The sequence below is a fragment of the Lytechinus pictus genome, chromosome 3 (genome assembly GCF_037042905.1).
Source record: "Lytechinus pictus isolate F3 Inbred chromosome 3, Lp3.0, whole genome shotgun sequence".
Classification (NCBI taxonomy): domain Eukaryota; kingdom Metazoa; phylum Echinodermata; class Echinoidea; order Temnopleuroida; family Toxopneustidae; genus Lytechinus; species Lytechinus pictus.
Genome location: NC_087247.1, coordinates 44,609,656 through 44,633,607, shown reverse-complemented (window position 1 = coordinate 44,633,607; position 23,952 = coordinate 44,609,656). Strand labels below are relative to the sequence as shown.

General features: G+C 34.7%; 1 protein-coding gene across 1 annotated transcript; it reads right to left on the bottom strand.

Moving 5' to 3' along the window:
• Positions 1 to 464: 464 nt before the first annotated feature.
• LOC129255577 (loricrin-like) lies at positions 465 to 13,544 on the bottom strand. The gene is made up of 3 exons (XM_064095987.1): positions 13,106 to 13,544; positions 1,006 to 1,278; positions 465 to 523 (listed from the first exon to the last, which is right to left on the bottom strand). Exons 1-3 carry the CDS (start codon positions 13,542 to 13,544, stop codon positions 465 to 467), a joined length of 771 nt encoding a protein of 256 aa, XP_063952057.1.
• Positions 13,545 to 23,952: the final 10,408 nt, after the last annotated feature.

Sequence of the window (23,952 nt, the reverse complement as noted above, 5' to 3'; positions counted from 1 at the left end):
AATTCGTCATTAATTCAACAAGAGTTTCAGCAGATCAATGTTCATATGACCGAGGTTAAACTATGCAGGAATTCAAGTTGTTCATACCATAAGTTGAAATGAATTTCATTCCTATTAATCAAGACTTACAAAAAAGTGCTTAGAAGGTATGTAAATTGTGACATTTCACATATTAATTGTAAGCAATGTATATATTTTAATAAGAATTTGTTGACATTACTCATCTATTCCATGACACACTCGCCTCATTATAATTATCATCGAAAATGTGGCAAGAATTTTATTGGTTGAGAGTTCACTCTCATTATTCGTGTTATCGTAAATTCTTGACACTATCTTAATATTTTTTACAGTACATGATTTTTTACAATGAAAATTTTAACAATAACACATCCTACATACTCTCCCGCTCAGTGAAATATTCATAAGACTATAAATACTAAATGTTTAATATTGTCACAGTGTTATGCATAGTCATTCAGTTGCAGGTTGAAAACATCATCTCGAATCACATCCGTAGTTCCTGAACCACAATAAAACGTTTTGTGTGTCAATATTTACATCATCAAATATGACATACTGAGTTTCACAAGTGTGTTAGATGCGGAGTCGCTTCAAGCGATTGTTCTTGTGTACAAGAGTATGAAAATTGACAATAGGCAGGCGCCCCGCGAAATGTCCTTTCTGAGTGATGTGAGCTACCCGGGTGGAAACCGAAGAGAAACGGCTCGCCGCTGACATGTCCAGCTCTCTCGGCTTGGCGAGCTAACACTGAGTCTGAAACTTTGATACCTCGTTCAGCTCGCTCTGTTTCTTTCATATCTCTTTTGTATTTCATCCTTCGATTTTGAAACCAAATCTTAATTTGTCTCTCTGTGAGATTCAAAGATTTTGCCATTTCAACTCTCCGTGGGCGACACAAGTACCGGTTGAAATGAAACTCCTTTTCTAGCTCGACTAACTGTGCGCTGGTAAAAGCCGTTCGATTTCGCTTCGGACTGCTACCTCCGTTTCCGCCACTACTTCCCCCGTTCATCGACCCAGAGATCCCGCTTTCTCTTTGACTGATTCCGTTGGCATGGTTATTCAGGTTTGGGCTCATCGCGCTACCTTGTGCTCCATGTCCGGCTCCTATTACTCCTTCCCCTCCTCCTCCTCCTGGTGCTCCACCTGCTCCACTTCCACCACCATGTCCTCCACTGTGGATATCATTTGGGATGATAGGCGGACTCTCACTGGGCGCTACCGAGGGTAAAGGTTTCTTTTTATCCTCGATTACTGAAACAAAATTGGAGATGGGAAAAAAAAAAAAAATTAAGAAATTTGTGTTCTATACCCCAACAAGTATTCATATTAACGTTAATCGTTCTAAAATATGATTAATTGGAAATCATATTGGTGATTTTATATATAAATAATTTTCTTTATAATGTATACTAGTATTTGAAAATATATATAAAATAAGGAAGGATTATTTAATAACCGTTGATAATGTATTAAAAATATATATTTTTTCTTATCATGCTTATCATGGCGTACGTTAAGTAGTGAAATTAGCACAAACAAGATATTAATGCAAAACGATAACATCGTATAATATGATAAAAGATAATAATTATATTATGTACCGACTGGAACCATTGGAGTAAGTGCTATTTAAATGTTGCATTTTGTTATCATCAATAATATTATTATTGCTATTATTATTATTATCATTATTATTATTATTATCATTATCATTAGTATTATCATTGTTATCAATATTATTATTATTATTATTATCAAGCATTTTAAAGCTCCTTTAAAATTATTGATACTGATAGATTACGCGAGAAAGAATCGACATATTGTTACCAGAATCCGTTTGTTTTTACTACAATGCAGGGGCGGCAATTTCCCCCACAAGGTAGGAGGACAAGGGGCTGAAAAATGTGACAAGCAAAAAAAGAAAAAAAAAAAAAAGGTTATCACCCCAAATTTAAGGTCATTTCGACGAAAATAAATATGACAAGCAAAAAAAAAAAAAAAAAAAAAATTATCATCCCAAAAGTAAGGTCATCTCGTCCTAAAATACATGTTTTATTTCTATTTTGAATGATGTATGGAAATACCATCATAAAAGACCAAAAATAGTAGGGGGGACATTTGATATCGTGTCCCCCTACTATTTTGAGTAGGGGGGACACGTCCCCCCTGTCCCCCCTGGGATTTCTGACCATGCTACAATGTCTTTCTAAAGCTGTAGTAAAGTTAAATGAAATTATGAAATTTAAATAATGTTCATCGCATTCATACGAAAGTGTTCAAGCCGTTGTAATACTTTTCATTTACTGATTATTTGTCCAAATTTGATTTTTTTTTTATATTTATCAAATTTAGTGTCAGTAGTCTTTCGATAATGTTTAATTTTTTCCGGAATAAAAGTCATTTACCCCTCTGTGATTCATTACATATAAAGCGAGATGTGGTATGCATATTGTGACAATTTCGCACAAATAATTTTGTACAGATAAATGAAACATTTTTTTCTGTTTGTTTTTGTCGGGGAAATGATACAAATATATCTAAATAGTTTTGGAAGCACATATACTGCCGTAGGATATTAGCAGAATGTTCCAAAATAAAATCTAATATCAATAGGTAAAATTTACAGTTTGATGATATTGTTCTTGTGTAGCGTTGAATATTATGCTAACATATTTCGAATATGATGAAAAATGACAAACCTGCATGCATGGGCATGGGCTCTTTTGTTAATCTGTTCTAAAACTTTAATTTCTATCCTGTGTAATATTCTATTATTTTGAAGGTCATTCTTATCTTTTTAATAAAACATAATTTATTCAGAAAACCCATTATCTGGGTTTTTCTTGACTTTGAAGAGAATTTAAAAGTTAATTAGCACACTCCAACCCCCCCCCCAATATCGGGTAATTTAAATTGGTTTTATTTTGACAAGTATAAAAATAGTATGTCTTGGGAAGACAACGGAGGATAAAATGACCCGTACAGTGTTGCTTCCCGGAAAACTATACCAAAATAATTGTAACATATACATTTTTTAAAACATACATAATACATAATAAACAGAAGTGAAATACATAATGTAATTAAACATTTAATGCATTAGATGACTTAGGAAAGACGAATCAAGCAATTTTGAAGAATAAGAGAGGGTTGGAAGATCAGCAAGAGGCATGGGAACGCGCAGCAAGAATAGAAGGCCGAGTATAGACATATTTGCTGGGTAAAATGATACCAAATATTTTGTGAATTTTAGTCAACGTTGAAATTTACCCTTAAAATGCATTTTGCCCAATATGGGGGAAAATTACCAAGAAAACATGCATGTTTCCTTTCTACCCAAAAAGGGATTTTTTTACTCAAACGTTTTAGTGTATACGTCATAATAATCTTTGTCAAAATCGAAGTGGTTTATATTAAAGCACTATATAGGACAGACCTCACTGACGATACGTTTAGAGTGTGTTCAAATTGAGAATAAACCGTGCACATTATATCAATGACTGTGAAAAAAAATATATATCACATGGGCCTAAACTTTTTCGAATTAGGATTATGACAGGAATTAAGTATGAATTGTACCACCGTACGTTTGTATCATTTTTTTCAACCATGAGTTCGCATACCATGTTTATGTTACGGGTAATCCATAATCATAAATATAGAAAAATTGTTACATACGTCATAGTTATCAGGATGAGAGACTATGCTTACAATGTCAAAAATCCCGCAGAAAACAACAAAATAAAATTGCATATTCTAAAATAGGGACAACTTGTAAGGCGGAGACATTATGACAAAGATGTATGGCAAAGCCGGTTGTTAGTCGGAGACTTATGTATGGCTAAGTTGTATAGGCAAAGACATACATAAGGCAAAGTTGTGAGGCAAAGTAATAAGGCAGTGATTTATACTTAAGTCGTAAAAGCATGTTTGATAGTATTATACCGTCAAATAGAATGGGACTTAAATTCACTTCATCATTATTCGCAAAATTGTCACTGTCACCAAGAATTAGAACATTAGCCCATTGATCGATAAAAAGTGATTCCAAAATAATAATTCTGATTGTTTACTTTCAGTATTCACATAAACTACTTAAAGCTCAGAGTTTAAATTGCTGGTTATTAGAGCCAAACTCTTCTTAATGGTCGCCGATTTCTTGAAATTCTGGTTAATCCTGAGTGTCTATTAATTTTGTCGAAGTAACATTATTTGTCCACTTACGTGCAAAGTCCCGGGACGTGATGAAGCTGTCTTTGCGCATATAAACTCAAGGATGCGCATTCTTTTCGGTTCTATGAACTTCAGTGGCATTTCGACAGCGCATGGAAAACAATCTATTTTTACGAATAACCATATTAACACGATGAAGCATTTTTTGGGGGTCACATCATTATTTTGTTAAGTTAAAGATGTGAATGAAAGGCGTCAAAGCATACATCACCCCAACAAAAGTAGCCCCCCCCCCGTATTTCCTGTTTCGTTGTGACAGTGACGAAACGTTGTATGTGGTACAACGGACAGACTTACAAACCTTAGTAACTTCATTATCTCATTATCAATACAAATATTGTTGTTATTATTCGCGATTCACCTGCCATAGTATATGGGCAGTATATGATTATTATAACAAATCTACGTTTGTTTTATTTAACAAGATGACTGATGACCAATTTTGCATGGGCTCGACTGGATCATCAAGTGAATAGAAACCAGTAGCATAATCAACTAAAAACATATTTAGAAGCCCTGACAAATTGGGAAACATGTCTGGAAAGAAGATAACAAACAACCAAATATTTCAATTTTTTTAAAGAAAAAAAATATAATTTGTTCGTAAGATATTGACATGATATTCAGAAAATAGTATCATGTTTTACTCCTTTTCCTGTCATTTCCTTTTTTTTCATCCCCCCTTTTGTTTTCCTTAGTCGTGATTTTTTGGAGTGGTCCATGCCCCCAAGCCCCTCTCCATCTGTAAACCAGTGACAGAAGAAGAACATAAGCAACTACGAGGGAGTGAATAGAAAAATAGAGAGAGAACGATCAGCGATATAAGCAAATAATAAGGAGGCACCATGGCGGGCAAAGATGATTTTGATACAATAGCATGAAAAGGTAGTAAACACTCATTCTCTTAGGACGTGATGGATAATTCGTCACCCCATTAGCCTCAAGTCCACCTTTCGTTTACTCATGGGTTCGCCTCGCTTGCGGCTCGCTCCCATCTTCAAAGATACTCGGTGAGTGATGAGTGTGAGTTTGTACTGTGATGCGTAAATTATTCCATTAATCATTCCCAGTTTGACAGTCTTCAACACTGATTCAAAACAACTCTTGCGTAGTTGAGACTATAAGGTAATGATGCAAGGTGATAAGTATTGATAATTAGCAATTATTACTTTCTGAAAATAAGGCAACATTTTTTGTTAGTTAAATATATGATTTAGATCAACAGAAAGGAGAATTAAGATCTTATGCAAAATGAAGTGGCTATACATTAATTACCCATAATAGGAATACTAATATTTATATCATTTTGTTAAAAGAACTTAAATATGAAAAATTTACATTTCGTCATATTGATTTCTTAAACATTAAAAAAAAAATCATATTAGATACTCGTTATTCACTTAATTATCCACCTATTTATAGATTCACTCATTTATCCATTTATCGATATGTTTGTATTGTTAAGGACGCTATATTTGGTAGATTGATAAAGTATCTAATCACACAATAATGATTTCTGATACCCTTTTTTTATTGAAATACAAAATGCTTCTTTGCAAGTGTAAGAGAAATAACGCACAAGTCCGGTATGAAGATTATCTTTACATATTTGCGTTTAATAGTGATGATTTATAAATAGGGGATGACTAAATATCAAAGCCCTTTTTTGAGGTGTTTAATAAATTACAAAGCAAAAAATAAAAACTAAGAATAAATAAAAAATTCTGACTAACTGTCGTTCACAAAATATCACGTACTTTCCCATATCGATATCTTTGGTAGAGTTAGCAGCTGGAAATGCGGTAAAATAGTTTCAGTTTGCACATCTACTGTACTCTCTGAACCTAGCCTGCTAAAAACCAGAGCAAATCAGTGGTACTAGAAATAGAAATGGATGACCTTGAGAGAACGAATAACGTGTATCATTAACATGCACATCATACTTCGGTGCGATTGTTCATTTCGATACATGTGCTATTTCAATCATAGAGATAATGAGAAAATAATTTTCGATATATCCTCCACTCTCTAGCCCCCAAAATAAAAGAAAGAGAGAGAGGGGGGGGGGGGGAGAATGGCTTGCTTTGCCAATGCAGTAGATATATGAGAGAGTGAACAAACAGATACATAAACAGATACACAGAGAGAAAAAAATCAGGGAGTGAGGCGGTGAAATGATGGTTCGAAAGTTCAATATTAGTAAGTAGAGACAATACAAAGATGTAAAATATTAAAGTTTACTTTTTCTTCTTCTTTTTTTTCTCATAGCATGTAATGCTTTTAAAGAATTTAACAAGATTGAACACATTGGCTCTTTGAAAAACTAAAAAGAACTATGACAAAGTAGGCTTATTAAGTTTTTATTTGAATGTATGAAACCAAAATAAATAAATGATCAACGGAAACAAACTATTATAGGGATACGGTTATGTGAAGGGAAATAACGAAGGCGGGAAGGGGGTGTCTTATGTTGTAGTCCTGAGGACATACCCTTGATGCAGGTAATCGTATTCGCAGTACCAGTTTATTCTTTGTCTTCAGCAAAGGTGGGATAATTGAAGCATGAACAAAATGTAATTTACAATGAGTGAAAATATGTAGAAACCATCATGGATATTAAATACGAAAGTGAAAGTTAAAGAACTTATGTGAACTAGTTTATATGATATGCATCTGGCCTATATGGCCAACGGTTCGTTTCGCAACTAACGTCTAAATTTGGAAATATTTTTCGCTCTCCACCAGCCATATAATGATATTTTCAAGATTATAAGTCCTTAATATGCAAAATGACAAGGGAAAGGAAAATAAAAGTACTATTTTTTTGGAAGTATTGTAGCTCTCTCATGGCGTTGAGTGAAAAAGAAAAAAAAATGAACCGCCCCCTGAAATATCAAAACAATCCTTAAAGAAGTGAAGCAAAAACGAAATAAAACAGAATAACATCAACGACCAACATCTTATTGGAAGGGGTTGTTTATGTTATCTTCCTTGCTTTACCACTTAACTCTGTTATATTCATGTAATTCATGTTGTCTTTATTTGTTGGAGATAATTTATATTAAAATTCCATTTATTTGAATAAGACAGAAAACGAAGAATCTAAATACCTTCATTCGCAGTGTGTATAAGAATAGGATCAAAATATTACAATGATTTATAAACAGGACAACGCCTTTTCACTTCCGGCCTCCAAAATACTGCATTTAAAGTAAAATGACTGTTAACGGAATTGTTAGCCATCGAATGCTTGAAAAAAATCTCCATATTCAGTGAAACTGAAACGGTACGTATTAGAAACCTCAAGAATAACACTGCTCAATCTAAACATTATCACAATACTACAAAATATCATTGTGTACTATACAAGGTATTGTACACGAATATTTTCACCCTTCACCAAAAAAAAAAGGTCAAGTAAAACTAAAAGTGAGTGACTGTCTTGTGTCTGTCATTTGAAATATCAAGCAGACGAAATCTGGCGACTAATGACGATTTGATGAGCTTTTTCAGGTTGATTGTAAGAGGTCAAGTACAGCCAATTTCCTAGACAACAGGAACGCGACTGGGTTCAATTTGGTGATTTTCACGCAAATCAGTAGCGAATGTGTTACGAATTAAGGTGTAGGCCTGTACAGGTATTTGGTAAATCCACTACACGTAGCTGTCAACATAAGAAAGAATGCTTCCTGTAAGTTCTTGAAGAACTCGGTACAACCCACAATTCCTTGCCACTGATTCACGTATCATTTATCAAAAGAATTGAACTGTTTTAAACTGCCAGTTAACCCCTTTAGGACAAAGTCATTGCTTATGTGATTTGGCACAATAATCTTCAAGCAGATTCCTTAAAAATAAACCAGAAGAAAGGAAAATTACAACAAATAGTGTCCTTTTTTATATTGAATTTATATCTTTCGTGAATGATAAAATCGTTTAAAATTATTAAATTGGAAATTTTACAATTTCAAAATTTACATTTCACTGGCCATGTAGTCGTTCGCGACTATTAGTTTGTTATCTCATTGGATCACATGGGCACTGACATAATCTACTACAGTTGATACTAGTGCAAATGATCAGAATTATCAACTCGTCTTTGCGAAGATTCTACTTAATGTAATTGAATTCGAGTAATTTACGACTAGAACAATGTTAGATGCACTTTGAGTCCAATGTACTCATGCAAGTTAAGAATTTTTAATACTAAAATCAGGCCAACGTTTTACAAATAACTTACGGTTATGGTGGAAAAATGGCTCAGCAGCCAAATCGAATTTTTTGTGGTAGTTTGTGAAACGGGATCCTGATCTCAATAATATGGGTGCACTGGGTTAAAATTGAAGAAGAAATGATTAGGATCTCATGAGATGTGTAAGGAGTCAAATCATTTTTTAAATGAATATTCCCTTCTCTGCCTGCAATGTCACCTATTCTTATTATGCTATAGCAAATAATAACAATATGCAACATTTATACAGCGCTTAATACAATGTTTCGTAGCCCTGTATACTATTACCCCGGTTTTAGCATGGCTACATTCAAGCATTCAATGATTGCCTTCCTACCGGGTACACTACTGGGTGGAGAGTGGAAAATGTAGACAAACGCCTTGCCAAAGGACGCGAGCGTCATGGTGGGATTCGAACCCCGGATCTTGTGGATGAGTCCGGAAACTTATCCACTGAGCCTCCACACCTCGGTACTGTCTGTTAGTGTTTAATACGGTAACTAAAGTGCATTTCCCATAACTATATAAGATAAGATTGTAGCCCAGATATCATTTAGCTATTACAAAACATTTGCATATATGTGTAAAATTTGAGATTTTAAGTGTGCGTCAGTGATCTTTCAATTAGAGATGAAACATTTTAAATTTAAAATATAAAGATACCGTTGGACCTGACTAATGCCAGTCTACCTTTAAAACACAATTGCTTATAAATGTGACCTCCAAGTCAAGTGTCTTTTGGCTGCCTTCACATGAAGTGAGGCCCGTGAAATGCCACTCTTCTGTTTGATGAGTTAGCCAGACTCCATGCTAGTTCATTGCTACACCACTTTCCTTCATTTCAACGAGACGCCGTCCAAATTATATGTCTTCATTTGTGAAGGGCTTAAAGATGAAATCAAAAGCACGGAACGGTTTCATAAAACCTTGTAAATTACTACCATGGGCGACTTAACTCCTGTCATTTGATTAGCATAGTTACACATGTATTTTGCCATAGCGTTAAAACGTTTGTAGTTAATAAACAATTTGCATAAAATAGGAATCATGATTAACTGCATTGTGACATTCACAACATGTGTAATGTTGAGGTGATGAACAAAATAATATGCATGCAGAGATCACATAAAATATTATCACGTGCATGCATAATATCTATGGTCAATACGTTGTAACCGCACGTTTATTACAATTGGTTTTTGTTGTTGTAAACTTTATCCATTACATTGACATGGAAAAAAGCAAAGATATCTCAATTCTGCTTCGGGTTATCTTTCTCCAGAATCCATTTTCCTCTTTAATATTCCGCTAGAGTTCAAATGTTGGGTGAAGAATTACATTGTGTTGTAGTTGGTAGAGAAAGAGAGAGTGGTAAATGACTTAACTCAAATGAGTGTCACACATAACATAGGAGGAGAAATAGAGAGAGAAGGAAAGAGCCCCCAATCTGCGTTGATGTCAAATGTCTTCGTGTCTGGTAGGTTTGGTATGATTGAGATGTTGAACTCAACACCAACACGCGAGGTCAATCGATATAAAGTATTTTGACCGATACTTACATCTAAATTTATAATGTAGTCGTGATACTTAACTATAACTGTCTATGGGATACATAACAACGATAATAAAAAGTATTTCCAACGTGCAAGCGCTGATCACTCAAGACGTTACACGTGTCTTTATAAGACAAAGTGACACACAATCATAGTCATAAACATAAAATCAAAAATAAAGAGAAAGTAATTTTTATATTTCATAGTCATAAACATAAGATCAAAAATAAAGAGAAAGTTATTCTTATATTTCTCTGTAAGGAGGGCTTAAATCTCGTTTGAAAATCTTTTTGACAGTTTTTTTTCAAAGATAAACGTTTCCATTGTTTGGTCGAAATATTAATTACCGTAAAATATATTTATTTGTTAAGTAAAGCCTTTCGTTGAATGATAACACTGATTCAAAATACTACCGGTCTTACTTCATAATCACGACTTATATATCCCTTTATTCAACGTAAACGTTGTCAATTTGTATTCATTTGCAAAAAAAGTCAACTTTTACTACATCTTCTAAAGCTACATGGAAGAGTTTATTGTATCAAGTACTGAAGAGGTGGTTAACATGTGATATACTCAATTACAGGTCAATAATATTGTGGGGCCTTGAATTGCCATAAAAATCTAATGAGGAAGATTTCATATTTAATCACCAATCCGATGTCCAAAGTATGTCTATAGGCATGGTAAGATAATCAACACCGTACTACACTCAAGTTTCTAAACTTAAAAGATGATAAGTTTTTTTTCTGACGTAATTTTTTCAATTGGATAATCCAAAAGGAAGTGTGCCATTTTAAATCAAAAGAATAATAGCTTGCTGAAAATCAGGAATAAATACGCAGCTAGACAAATTGTAACGTGTCTAATTGAAACGTTACTCTTAGAAAACAGGAATTATTATCATTTTTTAACTGGGCTATACATTATTATTATTATCATGTAAAACGTAATTCTGATATGGCTCTAGTTGAATGTACATTACAGAATGGAGGAATATTATAATTTTCCTTTTTTGTAATATCACTAACGATTGTCAAACAACTCCGATATTATTAAATTGGTTCTATGACATTTGCTCCGGCGACAATTATTAGTCTGATGGAAAATCTTCACATAAAGCTAACCTCTAAAGCTAAATAAGCCCTAATCCTTATCTCCACATTTGTCTGATCCAAAACTCTATTCCAATCTTAACTCTAACGATATTCCCTCTGAAATATTAAGATCGGAGTAAAATGTCGTGTCACCATTAAATTATGTTCAAGTTCTTTTTGATATCGAAGTCTTAGGCGGGTGACTAACTATATCTGAAGATCAGATAAAATGAATATTGAATTAGCTCTATCAAAATTTAAAACAATTTGCTTGAATGTAACTATGTAGTTAAGGTCTAAGATTTAGAATCCTGATTATCAACTATCGATCACTTCACAGGTGGACCACAAAGTAAAATATGGTTATCATGAATCATGAATCTGGGTGGGGGGGGGGGGGCATTTCCCTTTATACTTATGGAGCCGCCACTGACTACTACAACTATTTCTACTTCTAATTCTACCAGTATACTACTACTATTACTACTTTTACTACTACTACTACTACTACTACTACTACTACTACTACTACTACTACCATGACTACTATTAAAACGGCTCGACGACTGCGATAAATAATTACTAAATAGAACATTGCATCCGCCTTTTTTTAATCCTGTGAATCTTAGACAACATATAGACATCACTTATATTTTCCACCCCTTAATTTCAATAGTACCCTTGTCTTTGTGAATATCCTTAAAAAATTGTTCAAATATAACTCACCGGATATGATTCTAAAGGGTTCAAGAAATGAAAGATTTTATTTTTGGAAAAATCACTCACGACTCTGATCATGTGTCATGTGTGGTAGCAAAACTGATATGATCTGGAAACTGGTTTCAATTGTAATGATGTATGTGAGGAGTAATTCTACATGGAACAATTTGTTCGAAGAAGTATTCAATATCACACTTAAAACCCCCCGAAATGTTGAATAGTTTAATAGTGTCATAATAATCTGAAAAAAAAACATGGATAAATGAAACCATGCGCATTCAAGTTGTGAAAGCCAAGTTATGACGTACTTGAATTGGAAGTTTCAAAGATAATAATGTATAATAAAATATCTATTTAGTTTAGTGTTCAACAATTTATTTCAGTTCAAAAGTATATCCGGTTTATGTTCGTATACAGCAAATTGAATGTAGGCTAAATAATGAATAAATAATTTTCATAGCATTTTGGATATCCAATCTCAAACTAAAGAGAATGAGAACATCACTTTCTAATTCAAAAGAGCATATATATATATTCAATTTGAGACAGTTATTCATCCTAGTTTGATGTTTTTTTTTCAATTTACAACTCAAGTAACTTCAATGGTATGTAGATATGCATTTATAATCGATTCACGGTAGTACAAAATTCGCCCATTTAAAAAAAGGTTCTCTAGTCACTATATGCTGCAACTACAGGCATAATTCATACTCACCAGAAATATTAATACCCTTCCTATATTATATTATATTACTATTTATTGACATGATTCACATTTAAAGTGATGTCACAAATCGCTAATAAAGGTTATTATAACTTTATATAGCATAATTTTTCCTTCTCTCTTATTGTACCATTTTATGGGGGATGATATGCAACAAATACAATTATGATAAATTTTCTCATCATATTTTTTTCTAGAGATTCATCGTCATACACTTTCCACTTAATTTCTAAAAATGGATACCTCATACCTTTATGATATCAAAGACATTGTATTCTAGTTTCATTTTTTTTTAATTCCTTGAAAAAAAATGCCCGGATGCTTTATCCGGGTATTTTACTAATCTACGTTTCATAGTTTGTCGTTATCGAGAAAGAGAGAGGGATAAAAACAATGCCTATACAAGTGATTCATGTATCGTCGATATGTTTTGTTCTGTGAATCATAGTTGCCGATCAAAATAGCTTAAACCTTCGTCTTCCTCAAATCCTCATTTTTTATCTTGAGATATTTTACCTACCACATTCTGGTTGCTTCTTTTGTCTAGTATTTTGCCTCGATTCCACCATCCAAGGATAGATAGTCTTAGGGACTTGTCCATTGACAGCACCTGTTCTACAATTCACCATCCCTGCACATACATCTTGCTCAGAACATGAGTTCCCTCCACATCCGCCACCACTACCACCACCTGCCCCGCCGGAACTTGCCCGGTCAGGGCTCTCACCCGACCCATATAGTCCTCCTGCTTCTGCTGCTTCCCGTGGGTCTATTCCATGGTAGCCACCACCGCCAGCGTTGACGGCCCCCTGTCCCTGGTCATGGTAAAAGTACTGCTGATGATGGTGGTGGCCAGCGCTGCTACCATAGGCGTAGCCATTAGCCGATGCATTTTGGCTCCCAAAGTACTCGGCTCCATAGATGGCTGGTGCTCGCTCATAGTATTCAACCGCCTGCATCGCACAAGAATCCGGTGTCACCACGTCCAAAAATTTATTTCTATCTGAGTCGGAGTTGACACCATTATCAAGAAAGAAAGACACAAACAGATTGTCGTTGTGGTAGCAATGGTCATGTGACACGTCCTGACCAATCACCAACAACCAAGGTACTATCTAGATAAGGTTCTAGTCAAGGTATAACGTGTTTGGTATTTACATCTAGAGGTGACAACGATTTCGTCTCCGTCTCCCTTTCTCTCTTCCATCTCATTACCACCTCATCTCCTTTTATCCTGGTTCTTACTTTCGTCGGGGAATAGTGTTGCAATACATTTTTCGAGAGCTGCACACAAAACCAAACTCGTAGTAAGCGTTCAAATTTTGATGAGGGCTTGCCGAAAGGATGAGGTGCTCCCACTGACAAGTTGTTGGTTATTTTTTTCGTCTCGTTTTTGCATTTTTTTTGCCATGTGGAGCACCTGTCAACAATCAGCTCTAGTTTCGGGATGTTTGGGAATCTTTAACAGTCTCCCACTGATCCTTATGATTTAATATCATTCGTCCTAGTACTTTGTAGAAGCAACCAATGGAAACATCGACCCATAAATCGTTTTTACTATCCACCTTTTTTTTAAATACATGAAATAACATTATCTTACGCATGTGTGGTTGTGATCGTGTCGGTTGTCGATCATAACAATTTTCAAGTGTATAAGCGATCGAAACCCTCCTCATAAACAGCAAACTACAAAATGTAGCTTGCAGACTATACAACACATTTTGATAATCAATTAAGCATTGAGTATTAATAGAAGATACCAGCGTTTTATTCATACCTGAAAATCTCTTTTTGCTTGCTCTCAAAATGGCCAAAAAGAAAATAGACTATGAGATATAAATGACATATCATGCACGTATTGTTAACACTATAATAAATGGCATGTACATGAGTTCATTATGCGATCTGTCTTCACTCGAGTTGAGGCTCTGTTCAATCCATTGCACGAAGCCTCAACGCAGTGGATAGGTCGCATAATGGACGAATGAAGAAATGGATCATTTGGTATATACAACGACTCTGTTATTTGAGAAAATAGAAGAATAAGAAAAGAAAGGGAAAACAGATGGAAGTAAAATATATTTGCCTTTGTCTGGCAACTCACTTTCTCTGATATCATGATTATTTTTCCCATGTATGAAAAAAAAGTTCTTGTTTTCGTTCTTTTGGGACGCACTTTGATTTATGAATCTAAGGGCGCACAGTTAGTAAGGTTGATGCGCTTACTTCGATGCGCGTAAACAAACATACTCATACATACAAAATGTACGCACACAAACATGCTCAGGGAGAGAACTCAACCGTGCAATGGAAAAATAACAAATCCACAGTCGCCGTGCAATGGACAAATAAAAAATCCACAGTCGCCGTGAAATGGAAAAATAAAATCTGCATGCAGCACAGAATGGGTCATATATTGAATGGCTGTCAACCAATCAAATGACAAGAATCTTTGTATGAGATGTATAATGTAAATTATATGACACCACAATAGATCCTTGTCATTTGATTGGTTGTTTGATATCGATCATTCAGCCCATTTTACAAAGACGTCATCAACCGTGCAATTTTGGATCAATACGATTTGTTCATTGTACGCGCGCACCGAGACTACAGGCACCACAAGTAAAACCAATCGTGTTTGCAGTGCGCATGTTGTATGTACGCGATAATCAACAGATGCATGATCATATTTTGCATCGAAATCCATAAATTTCATATGAAAAATAATTTGTTTTAGATGTCATATAAACCAAATAATTAATGTCCTTTTCATTTGTGGAATGGACAGAATACTTTATTCGGTGAAGGATGAAATAAATGATCCATTCAACTCGGCTACGGTTCGATGAATGGGTCATTTAATTTTTTACCCCATGAAGTATTCTGTCCATTGCACTCATAAACATTCATTATTTGTATATTATGTATTTCCTGACATTTCACCATGAGCATAATGGAGCGGCTGTTATTTCTCTTCTCATGAATTTCTACTCTGATTACATCTATCATTTTATATTTATTGTTATACAACACATGGATAGATCCTTGACAGCTGATTGGATGAAAGCGTTTCACATGACATTCAGAGGAATCTGCTATAGCACGCTAATATATGCTAGCCGTGCTATAGTCGACTATTGCACGCTCGTGCTATAGTCGACTATATATCATGTATATATTATCATTTAGCCTTATTTGTGTTACCTTTGAGGGTTTTTTTTAGCATTCCATTAGCCCCAATCCAATATTATACAAATATTCAATGTTGATGAGTGCGATCGTTCCGAATATTACATTCGTTGCAAGTTGAAACAGTCTATTCAACGACGCGAAGCGGAGTTGAATAGACTGTTTCAACTTGCAAACTCATGCAATATTCGGAACGATCGCACTCATCAACATTGAATATTTGTATACTATTGGATTGGGGCTAATGGAATGCTAAAAAAACCTCAAAGGTAACACAAATAAGGCTAAATGATAATATCTACATGATGACAACATATTAATTTGAGTAACACTTTCCCCACAGACAGACACATTGTAGATTTTCCTTTAATTAAAATCCGTATTGCTTGAACAAACAAGAATATGAGGAACATTTTACTTTCATTCTTTTAGCAGTTCCTAATTTTGTTGTCTCTATTTTGTATTGTAAATTCATATTATAGTAAGCATATAATAAACGTTGGTGATACTAAGACGGACTACCATTTCCGAGCCGATTTGAATGTAACTATACATTCACGTCATCGAGAGAGTGATGGTTTTGAAGCCAACAGCGATTATTTGCCTTAAAATGAGTTTTAATGTGAAGTCATGTGGTAAAAGGCATGACAGAAAAGCTGAATAGTTTTCTCCTGGGTGTACGGCCCTGTTTGCTTTTAATGCGCGCTTATGCATTGACTTTGAATTTGGGCGTTGGTAATGCGCTTGTTTACGCTTATTCGAATGCGCTACTGAGTAAGATAGTAAATAAGGTCCCCCAAGTCTGTGCAGTCCCCCTTGTATGTGCACACAAGTATATGCGCGATTCTGGTAAAAGAAGATACGCAACGACCACAAACATTACACCTGCAATAAATAGACAGATATTCATTAAAAATCCGATACATATCTTTCTATGCCTTGCTTGTCTAAAGATTGTGGTCGTTGCGTATCTTCTTTTACTAGAATTGCGCATATTCTCCGCGTGTGCGCCGATAAGGGGGACTGCGCGGACTTGGGGACCTTACCACACAATACATTTTTACCAAGGATAATGCACAGTGCAATACACTTTTTCGCATACCGGTTTTTATTGTGACTCTACAACTCAAAACTGTTTACTCGACAGATAAACGAAAAACAGACCACCACATTCATTCAGTTTTCTCCAAGTGGACAATGTTTATTCATTACATTCATTTTCTAGCCAAGAATTTCATTCTCTGAAGTGTTAAAACACTAACACTTGATAGTATGATAGCCTCCATTATCTTTGTACATCAACATTAAATATTGAGGGTTCTTTTTTATGATTTGTATTTATTTCTGCTTTTAAAACATTAATCAGTGTCAATAATATCTGGAACTATAGTACTCTTAGACTCTTCGATGTCCATCTCCTTAAATGTCATACGTTCTAAATTTAGATCAATTATAAAGATTGGCAATTTGTCCTTTGCCTCTGTTCCACTTATTTCAATATTTCTTCTGTATTATTTTTCATCGTCGTTCCTTATCCTTTGCATTTTTTCTCTCCTGTATTTGGTATAGGATGCACGTCTGCATTCATCCAATGCCGATCAGCCGGGGGCGATAGTAGGCAGAGCTGGCGGCTGCTAGACTCCGTGGTGCCGAGCCAAGATGCCTACACGGTCTCTCTGGAGTTTACCGACCTGCAATCACAAAAATCGGGCCAGCAACAAAACGTGATTTGAAGAAAGTTAGTTCCCCAAGGGGTATCGAATAGGGAAGCAACCACAAATTGGGCGCGCATCATTATACTCTGCTGGAAATATCAAAGGATAAAACGTTAAAAGTGTGTTTTAACTAACTTTGATAGTACATAGTCATATAGAGTCCCCTTTTAATAGTTGGAAGAAAACATTTTTTTTAAGGAAACATAAAAGTACCTGTTGGTTGAATATTTAATAGCCAGGAAAGTCCGCCATGCGCTAATATAGTACTGAACTTCTGCGATTTGAGTTAGGCGAAGAAATGAATTTCAAGATTTTCTTTTGTCAGTGGAAATGTTAAGGAGAAATGCCTGCAACATTTTTCAGTTGATCCGTTCGAGTGTATAACTTACTATCATATTAGAGGGATTTTCCAAATGAGGTTTAAAATATTTACATTTTACATTGTTTATATGATAATTTATTATATCTGAACGTTTGCAATACCAATGGGCTCGAACTAATAATTCTCTCGTTTTGAGTCCGAAATTATAATTCTGAAATTCTGAAAGTCTAATTTTCTCGTTTTGAGTCTAAAGTTTTTAGAAATATGGAATTGTATGAAATCTATATGAACAAATATATTTTTTAACAACTGGCCACAACTAACTAGAATATTGCTTGAAAATGGAAATAGTAATTTTCATGTACCAACACTTTAAAATAGTTGGCCAATACTTTAACCGATATGCAACTAGCATTGACTCAAATATACTGTCCTTTAAACATCTTCTGCAAAGGGTCCCTTAATTGTCAAACTGTTAAGGTCAGTGGAATACCGAACTTTTGATAAGTGAAAACAATGCACAACCTCTGTTGTTTAATTGCCATTGGCGAATAATAAACATACATTAAACTCAAATCGAAAGTAACCCTGAGAGAAATTTGCCAAAGGTAGAGGTTAATTTTGCTTAATATCAATGTGACCAAATTTAATTGAGCGGCATTTTCTTTTCTTTTCACAAATTTGTCGATTGATCATGTTTGACCATGTTTGGGCATGATCTACACATTTTGATGGCCAAAAATTTTCACCAACATCAGAGGTGCTTCCGAAATGATTAAGAGTGCACATTATATAATTGAATTATATTTTAGACGCTGTCAGAAGAATGTCATCGTCGTTGGGAACAGGACAGCATCATCTCCCATTAAAAACAACGATGAAATAAACTATTTCTTTTAAAAGTCATCTGATTATACGTGATAAAGCCTACCATTATTATTTTTATCACTGGGGAAGAAAACTCGGTGTACTCGGGGGTAAATACATATATATTCTCTCTCTCTCTTTCTCCATCTGCCATACATACTCAAGACACACGCGGAACCCTTCAAAGCTTTCTTTGAGAAAATCCACCCAGATCCTTCCGCAACGAGGGACCGGGGTCGATTAACAAAAAAGACGCAACCTGTGCCGAGTTTTCAAACTCACAAGACAACGACCATACCGACACTGAACAGACAGAGCAGTTGCTTTGATACACCAGACCTCGAAAAAAAAAGATGAAAGATAAAAAAGCATGTGTATTGTATTGTCAAATGATACATGCAAGGCAAACACATTATTGTAGACATTCAATTCCCATGAAGATCATGCGTAGAGAATGTGGCCATATTACATTACTGATAAACATCCAAATTGTTGGAAGTAGTTTTAAACAATCGAGGGAGAACGATTTTAGGAGTGTCATCATCACAATTAACCCCGCGGCATGCCTCAATAGAAATATTCAGACTGGAGCATTGATCAATGTCAGAGCATTATAGATTGAAAAAAGTGCGAAAATGACGGATACCACATTGCTCATGCTGTCCATTTTTCAAAACAGATGACGGAGTATGATGTAAATATGAAAAGAATAGTTAAAAGCAAATATTTACTGTATGCCAACATGACTATGGAAAAAAAACATGAAGAAAATTAGAAGAATAAGAATACACCAGGACAAGAGAGATGGATTAGCACAGTAAATGATAAAGAAAGTCTTTAAATGACGCCTAAAAAGTATATATTTTGGTTTCACTTGATTAAACATAAGCTTTAATTCAAACATTTATAAACTTTAATGCACATGTGTTAAAGCGCATTGAAATCTCGATATTGTTAAAATACATATATTTTATAATGTCATATTTATTTCCCGTTATATGCAATTCACATTAGTATCAACCCAATTCTCTCATCTTATCCAAACATTAACTACTATACTGCAATAACATCTTGAAAATTCAAACGACCTCCAGATTATGATCAAATTTATCATCAAAGTGTAAAGCGATTAATTTTCGACAAATGGACCAATTTGTTATTCCTATCCAAATTTTTGTTAAAGTACAAATTCGAATATACTATATCGCTTACAATTCCTGGAATGGAAATAATGTAGCTACATGTTTGTACGCCTAAAAATCGTATACATTCCAACATACCTAGTTTGAAATGAAAAAAAAAATCAATAGAATGTAATTACTGAAATGATGTTCAGCGAAAACGGAAAAATAAAAACAAAACAGTAACTAGAGGCAATTATGACTTGGACAAACTTTGCTTGGCTGTGGTTTTAAGTGACAACAAGTCATTCTTAATCATTATCCAAAATCCATTAAGTAGAGGAGTCAGTGGAATGATCACTGGTATAAACTTGGACTCAGAAAAATTATACAATCAATAAACACTACTAAATATAAAATTTCAAACCAAACTTTCCAAATGAAAAAAAATCTTCATGTTTATGTTGTACACACACCCACGCGCACATTTTGTTATTAATTATCTTGGTGTTGACGGCACTTAAAAGTAATAGTTCATGAAAGCTATGCCTTTTCAATTTGTAACGGATATATTTCCTTATTTCTGTCATCCATCTCAGGTTTGACTGACCTACATGGTAACCATGGTAAACATCACGTGACTTGTGTTGATATGGAAGCAGGTTTGATCGGGCTTTCATCTCTAGTGTACGCGATACCGGAGTCAGGAGAGGTGATGATAGAAGCTCACCGGGATCGTGGGTCCGGTTTGGCGGGCTACAAACCCAAGACAATACCCCGTGGACGAAGATGGGATTAAGAAAGACCCTCTTTATCAGGCCGCCCCGCCTCTGGACTTCTGGTCTGCCCTGTAACTCTTGTCTTCTCCACCCTCTCCTCATCTCCTTTTTCATTTTCTCTGTGGATAGGAGCTCAAGTCGCCTTCCTCCCAGACTGATTGGGCTGATAGTAGGGCAAAGATGATGACATACGAAATTTGGAGGTGGAGTAAACGAGCAGGCTGTGAAATCCAGGGATAGCCACCCCCCCCAAAAAAAAAGAGAGAAGAAAACCCTAAACAATAGCGATAATCGAATACTTCCTTATACCATGTATACATATCTTTAAGACATTAGCTAACCAGAATAAATCATCCACCCAAACAAAAAGTAGATTCGAATAAAAAGAGAAAAATCCAACGAGCATAACATAAGATCGGATGTAAAATAAGAAAGTTATGACATTTTAAAGTATCGCTTAATTTCACAAAACAGTTATAATAATATGTGCATCCTGGTCGGTATGTAAATGAGGAGACTGATGACGTCATTCACTCACTATTTATTTTGTATTTTATTATAATTTTATGAAATATTCTAGTTTTCTCCTCATTGTCAAGTGAAACAAAGATTAATTCCTCTCTGAACATGCGGAATTAACATTATTTTCATATTATATGATTCAGTCAAGTTGGCCCTTATTGTTAAATTAATTATAAATGAAATATTCTGTAATTAAAACAATAAATAACAAAATAAATAGTGAGTGGGGGACATCATCACATCATCGACTGTCTCATTTGTACATCACTGAGTTGTGCATATAACTGTTTTTTGAAAATTAAGCGAAACTTTAAAATGTCACAACTTTCTTATTTTACATCCGATTTGGACGAAATTTTAAACATTATGCTAGTTCGATTCTTCTCTTATTTACTCAAATCAAAATTTTTCCGGGGTGGACTTCACCTTTAACTTCTAACAGAAAGACAAATACATAACTTTATGCCCAAAATGATGTATCATGTAAAATATATCCTTTGTACAAACATTTCAACATGAGAGTTGAAAGTTCTTGCTTAATTTCACATAACGCTACTCAATTCATTTTTGCATATGATTTGTAAGATTGTTAAAGAAAGAGAAACAATCTAAAACGATAGAATCTAGGATTCAAGAGAAGTGGAATATTAAATCTTATCGGATATCGAATGTATTGTGAAGCTTTATTTACATTATAACTTTTAATGTCAGTATTAGAAAAATATACAAGCTTCTTTATATCATAATTATGATATAATTCAATGTTAATATTTTAGCTTATCATTTATAACAAAAATATTGGACCCAACTATACAAAATAATATAGCTGCTAACATTGAACCTTGAGGTACTCACATTTGACTGCATGTGAACATGATGCAAATTCTAATGTGTATTATTTGTCTCCATGGGTCCTAACATTATTTTGTTTCATCATACTTATTTCCATGATATTATTTTCGCATGTGAAATGGGGATGAGGAACGTCAAGTAAACAATAATTATGAACGAAATTTAATTAAACCGTGAAAGTCATCCTATAGTTATAGCAATGTTTATAGTACACGTGGCAAAACATCTACGGCGCCGAATTAATTCCATCAGCGCTCCACTCACGACCCCCTCAATGGTATACCCATAAATGCATGTTTGAGCATTTATCATGTGAATTACTGAAAATGATGTGCTCATTATGCCTCTCAAAACAACATGGCATTACAGATTACCAACGATTCAACACACGGAAATTACGCATAAGAGGGAATAATACGCGAGGGGCAATCTTTAAAAATTGGAGCATTTCAGCGCTACCTATTCTCATATGTGAAAGCTATCATGCCAATAAAGCGACGCAAAATGCACCGTCTGTTTTTGCGAGCTGCCTAATTTTGCCTCGTATATTGCTTCACCTGTATAAGGCGTCAGTCCCACGGGTCAATGGCCAAGCGAGACGTTCAAAATGGCGGCCCCCATGTTCTGAGGGTTTTACCACACGGATGTAGACTACGCACGATGGGATCAGCAGATGACAGAACACACGCGAAGGGGATAACGCGCCAAAATACATTCTTGAATACACAGTCATGTATCTTTCCCAACATTAAGGCTGCTTATATTTTTTTATGAAACCAATAATTACATTACATTTTCGTGCATGACTCGCCGCTTATCTATTAAGTTATATATTTTTTTGTTCTAAAGTCTACTATTGCCCACATTTTTGTGAGTTCTTCATCAATTATTACATATTTCCATGATTTAAACACTCTTAAAATGACAGGATGGAATGGGGTAAATCATCTTTTTAAAAGGGGTGATGAATGACAGCATTAATAAGGGTGTTAAATGGTGTCACTCCTCAGCACTTTTCCACTATTTTCGCCTTTTGTGTTTTTAGAGTGTAGAAAACCTTCTCAATTCCGACACCTTTTTTTGACCTTGCCTTGCAGATCAAAGACGCTTTACAAATGCTGTTCATCATCTATCTTAAATAAAAATCATGAAAATAACTTAGTTTCAAACAACATAATTGTCAATATTGAATAAAAAACATTTGTGACATATCTTAATCATATGAAGAAATTACATGACCCTGAATATCGATTTTATTAGCCGAATATGAGACATTGGATGGAAAGAGAAAAATAGTGATAGTATAGGGGTGATGATGGTGGGTTTAACGGTCGTGGTGATAGAGCTGATGGTGTTTGGGGTAAAGACGATGATGTTGGCTGTGCCGATAATAATTGTAGAATTATCATCGACGTTGAAGAATATTACACCCGTGCTGGTGGATACACGTGTATGCGGGTACGTGAAGGAAGGCATCCATGCTTCAATCATGCTTAGAAATAAATAAAAAAACACCAAATATTTAGAAAATAAATCAGTACCAATGTGGCATCATTATTTTTGTTTGGTACCATAACATAACTATCACATAACCAACCAGCATATAATAGTGTTATTCCTATAATCTATAATTCGACAGTTTGCTTCCGGGAATCGTTGACATATTACACAAACGTCTTTGTTTCATTATGGAGAATTCTTCTCCCTCCTCTCCATCTCACCCCTTCTCTCTTCCTTAATCCAGATTTCAGATGTTCGATCACTTCCAATTAAGGAAGGGTCGGAGAGGACATATTCAATAATCATAACGTGCGATGATTGCACGAAATATGGTATAATCGTTTGTGCGTAATTATATCTTGGGTGGAACAGTAATTACTACCATCTTTTCGATAACAAATGAGTCAATCCATGTGTCTAAGTTGGGAAATATGATTTACAAAAATGAAAATACCAAATAATGTAGATTTTATGTTGATACATGATATATATATTAC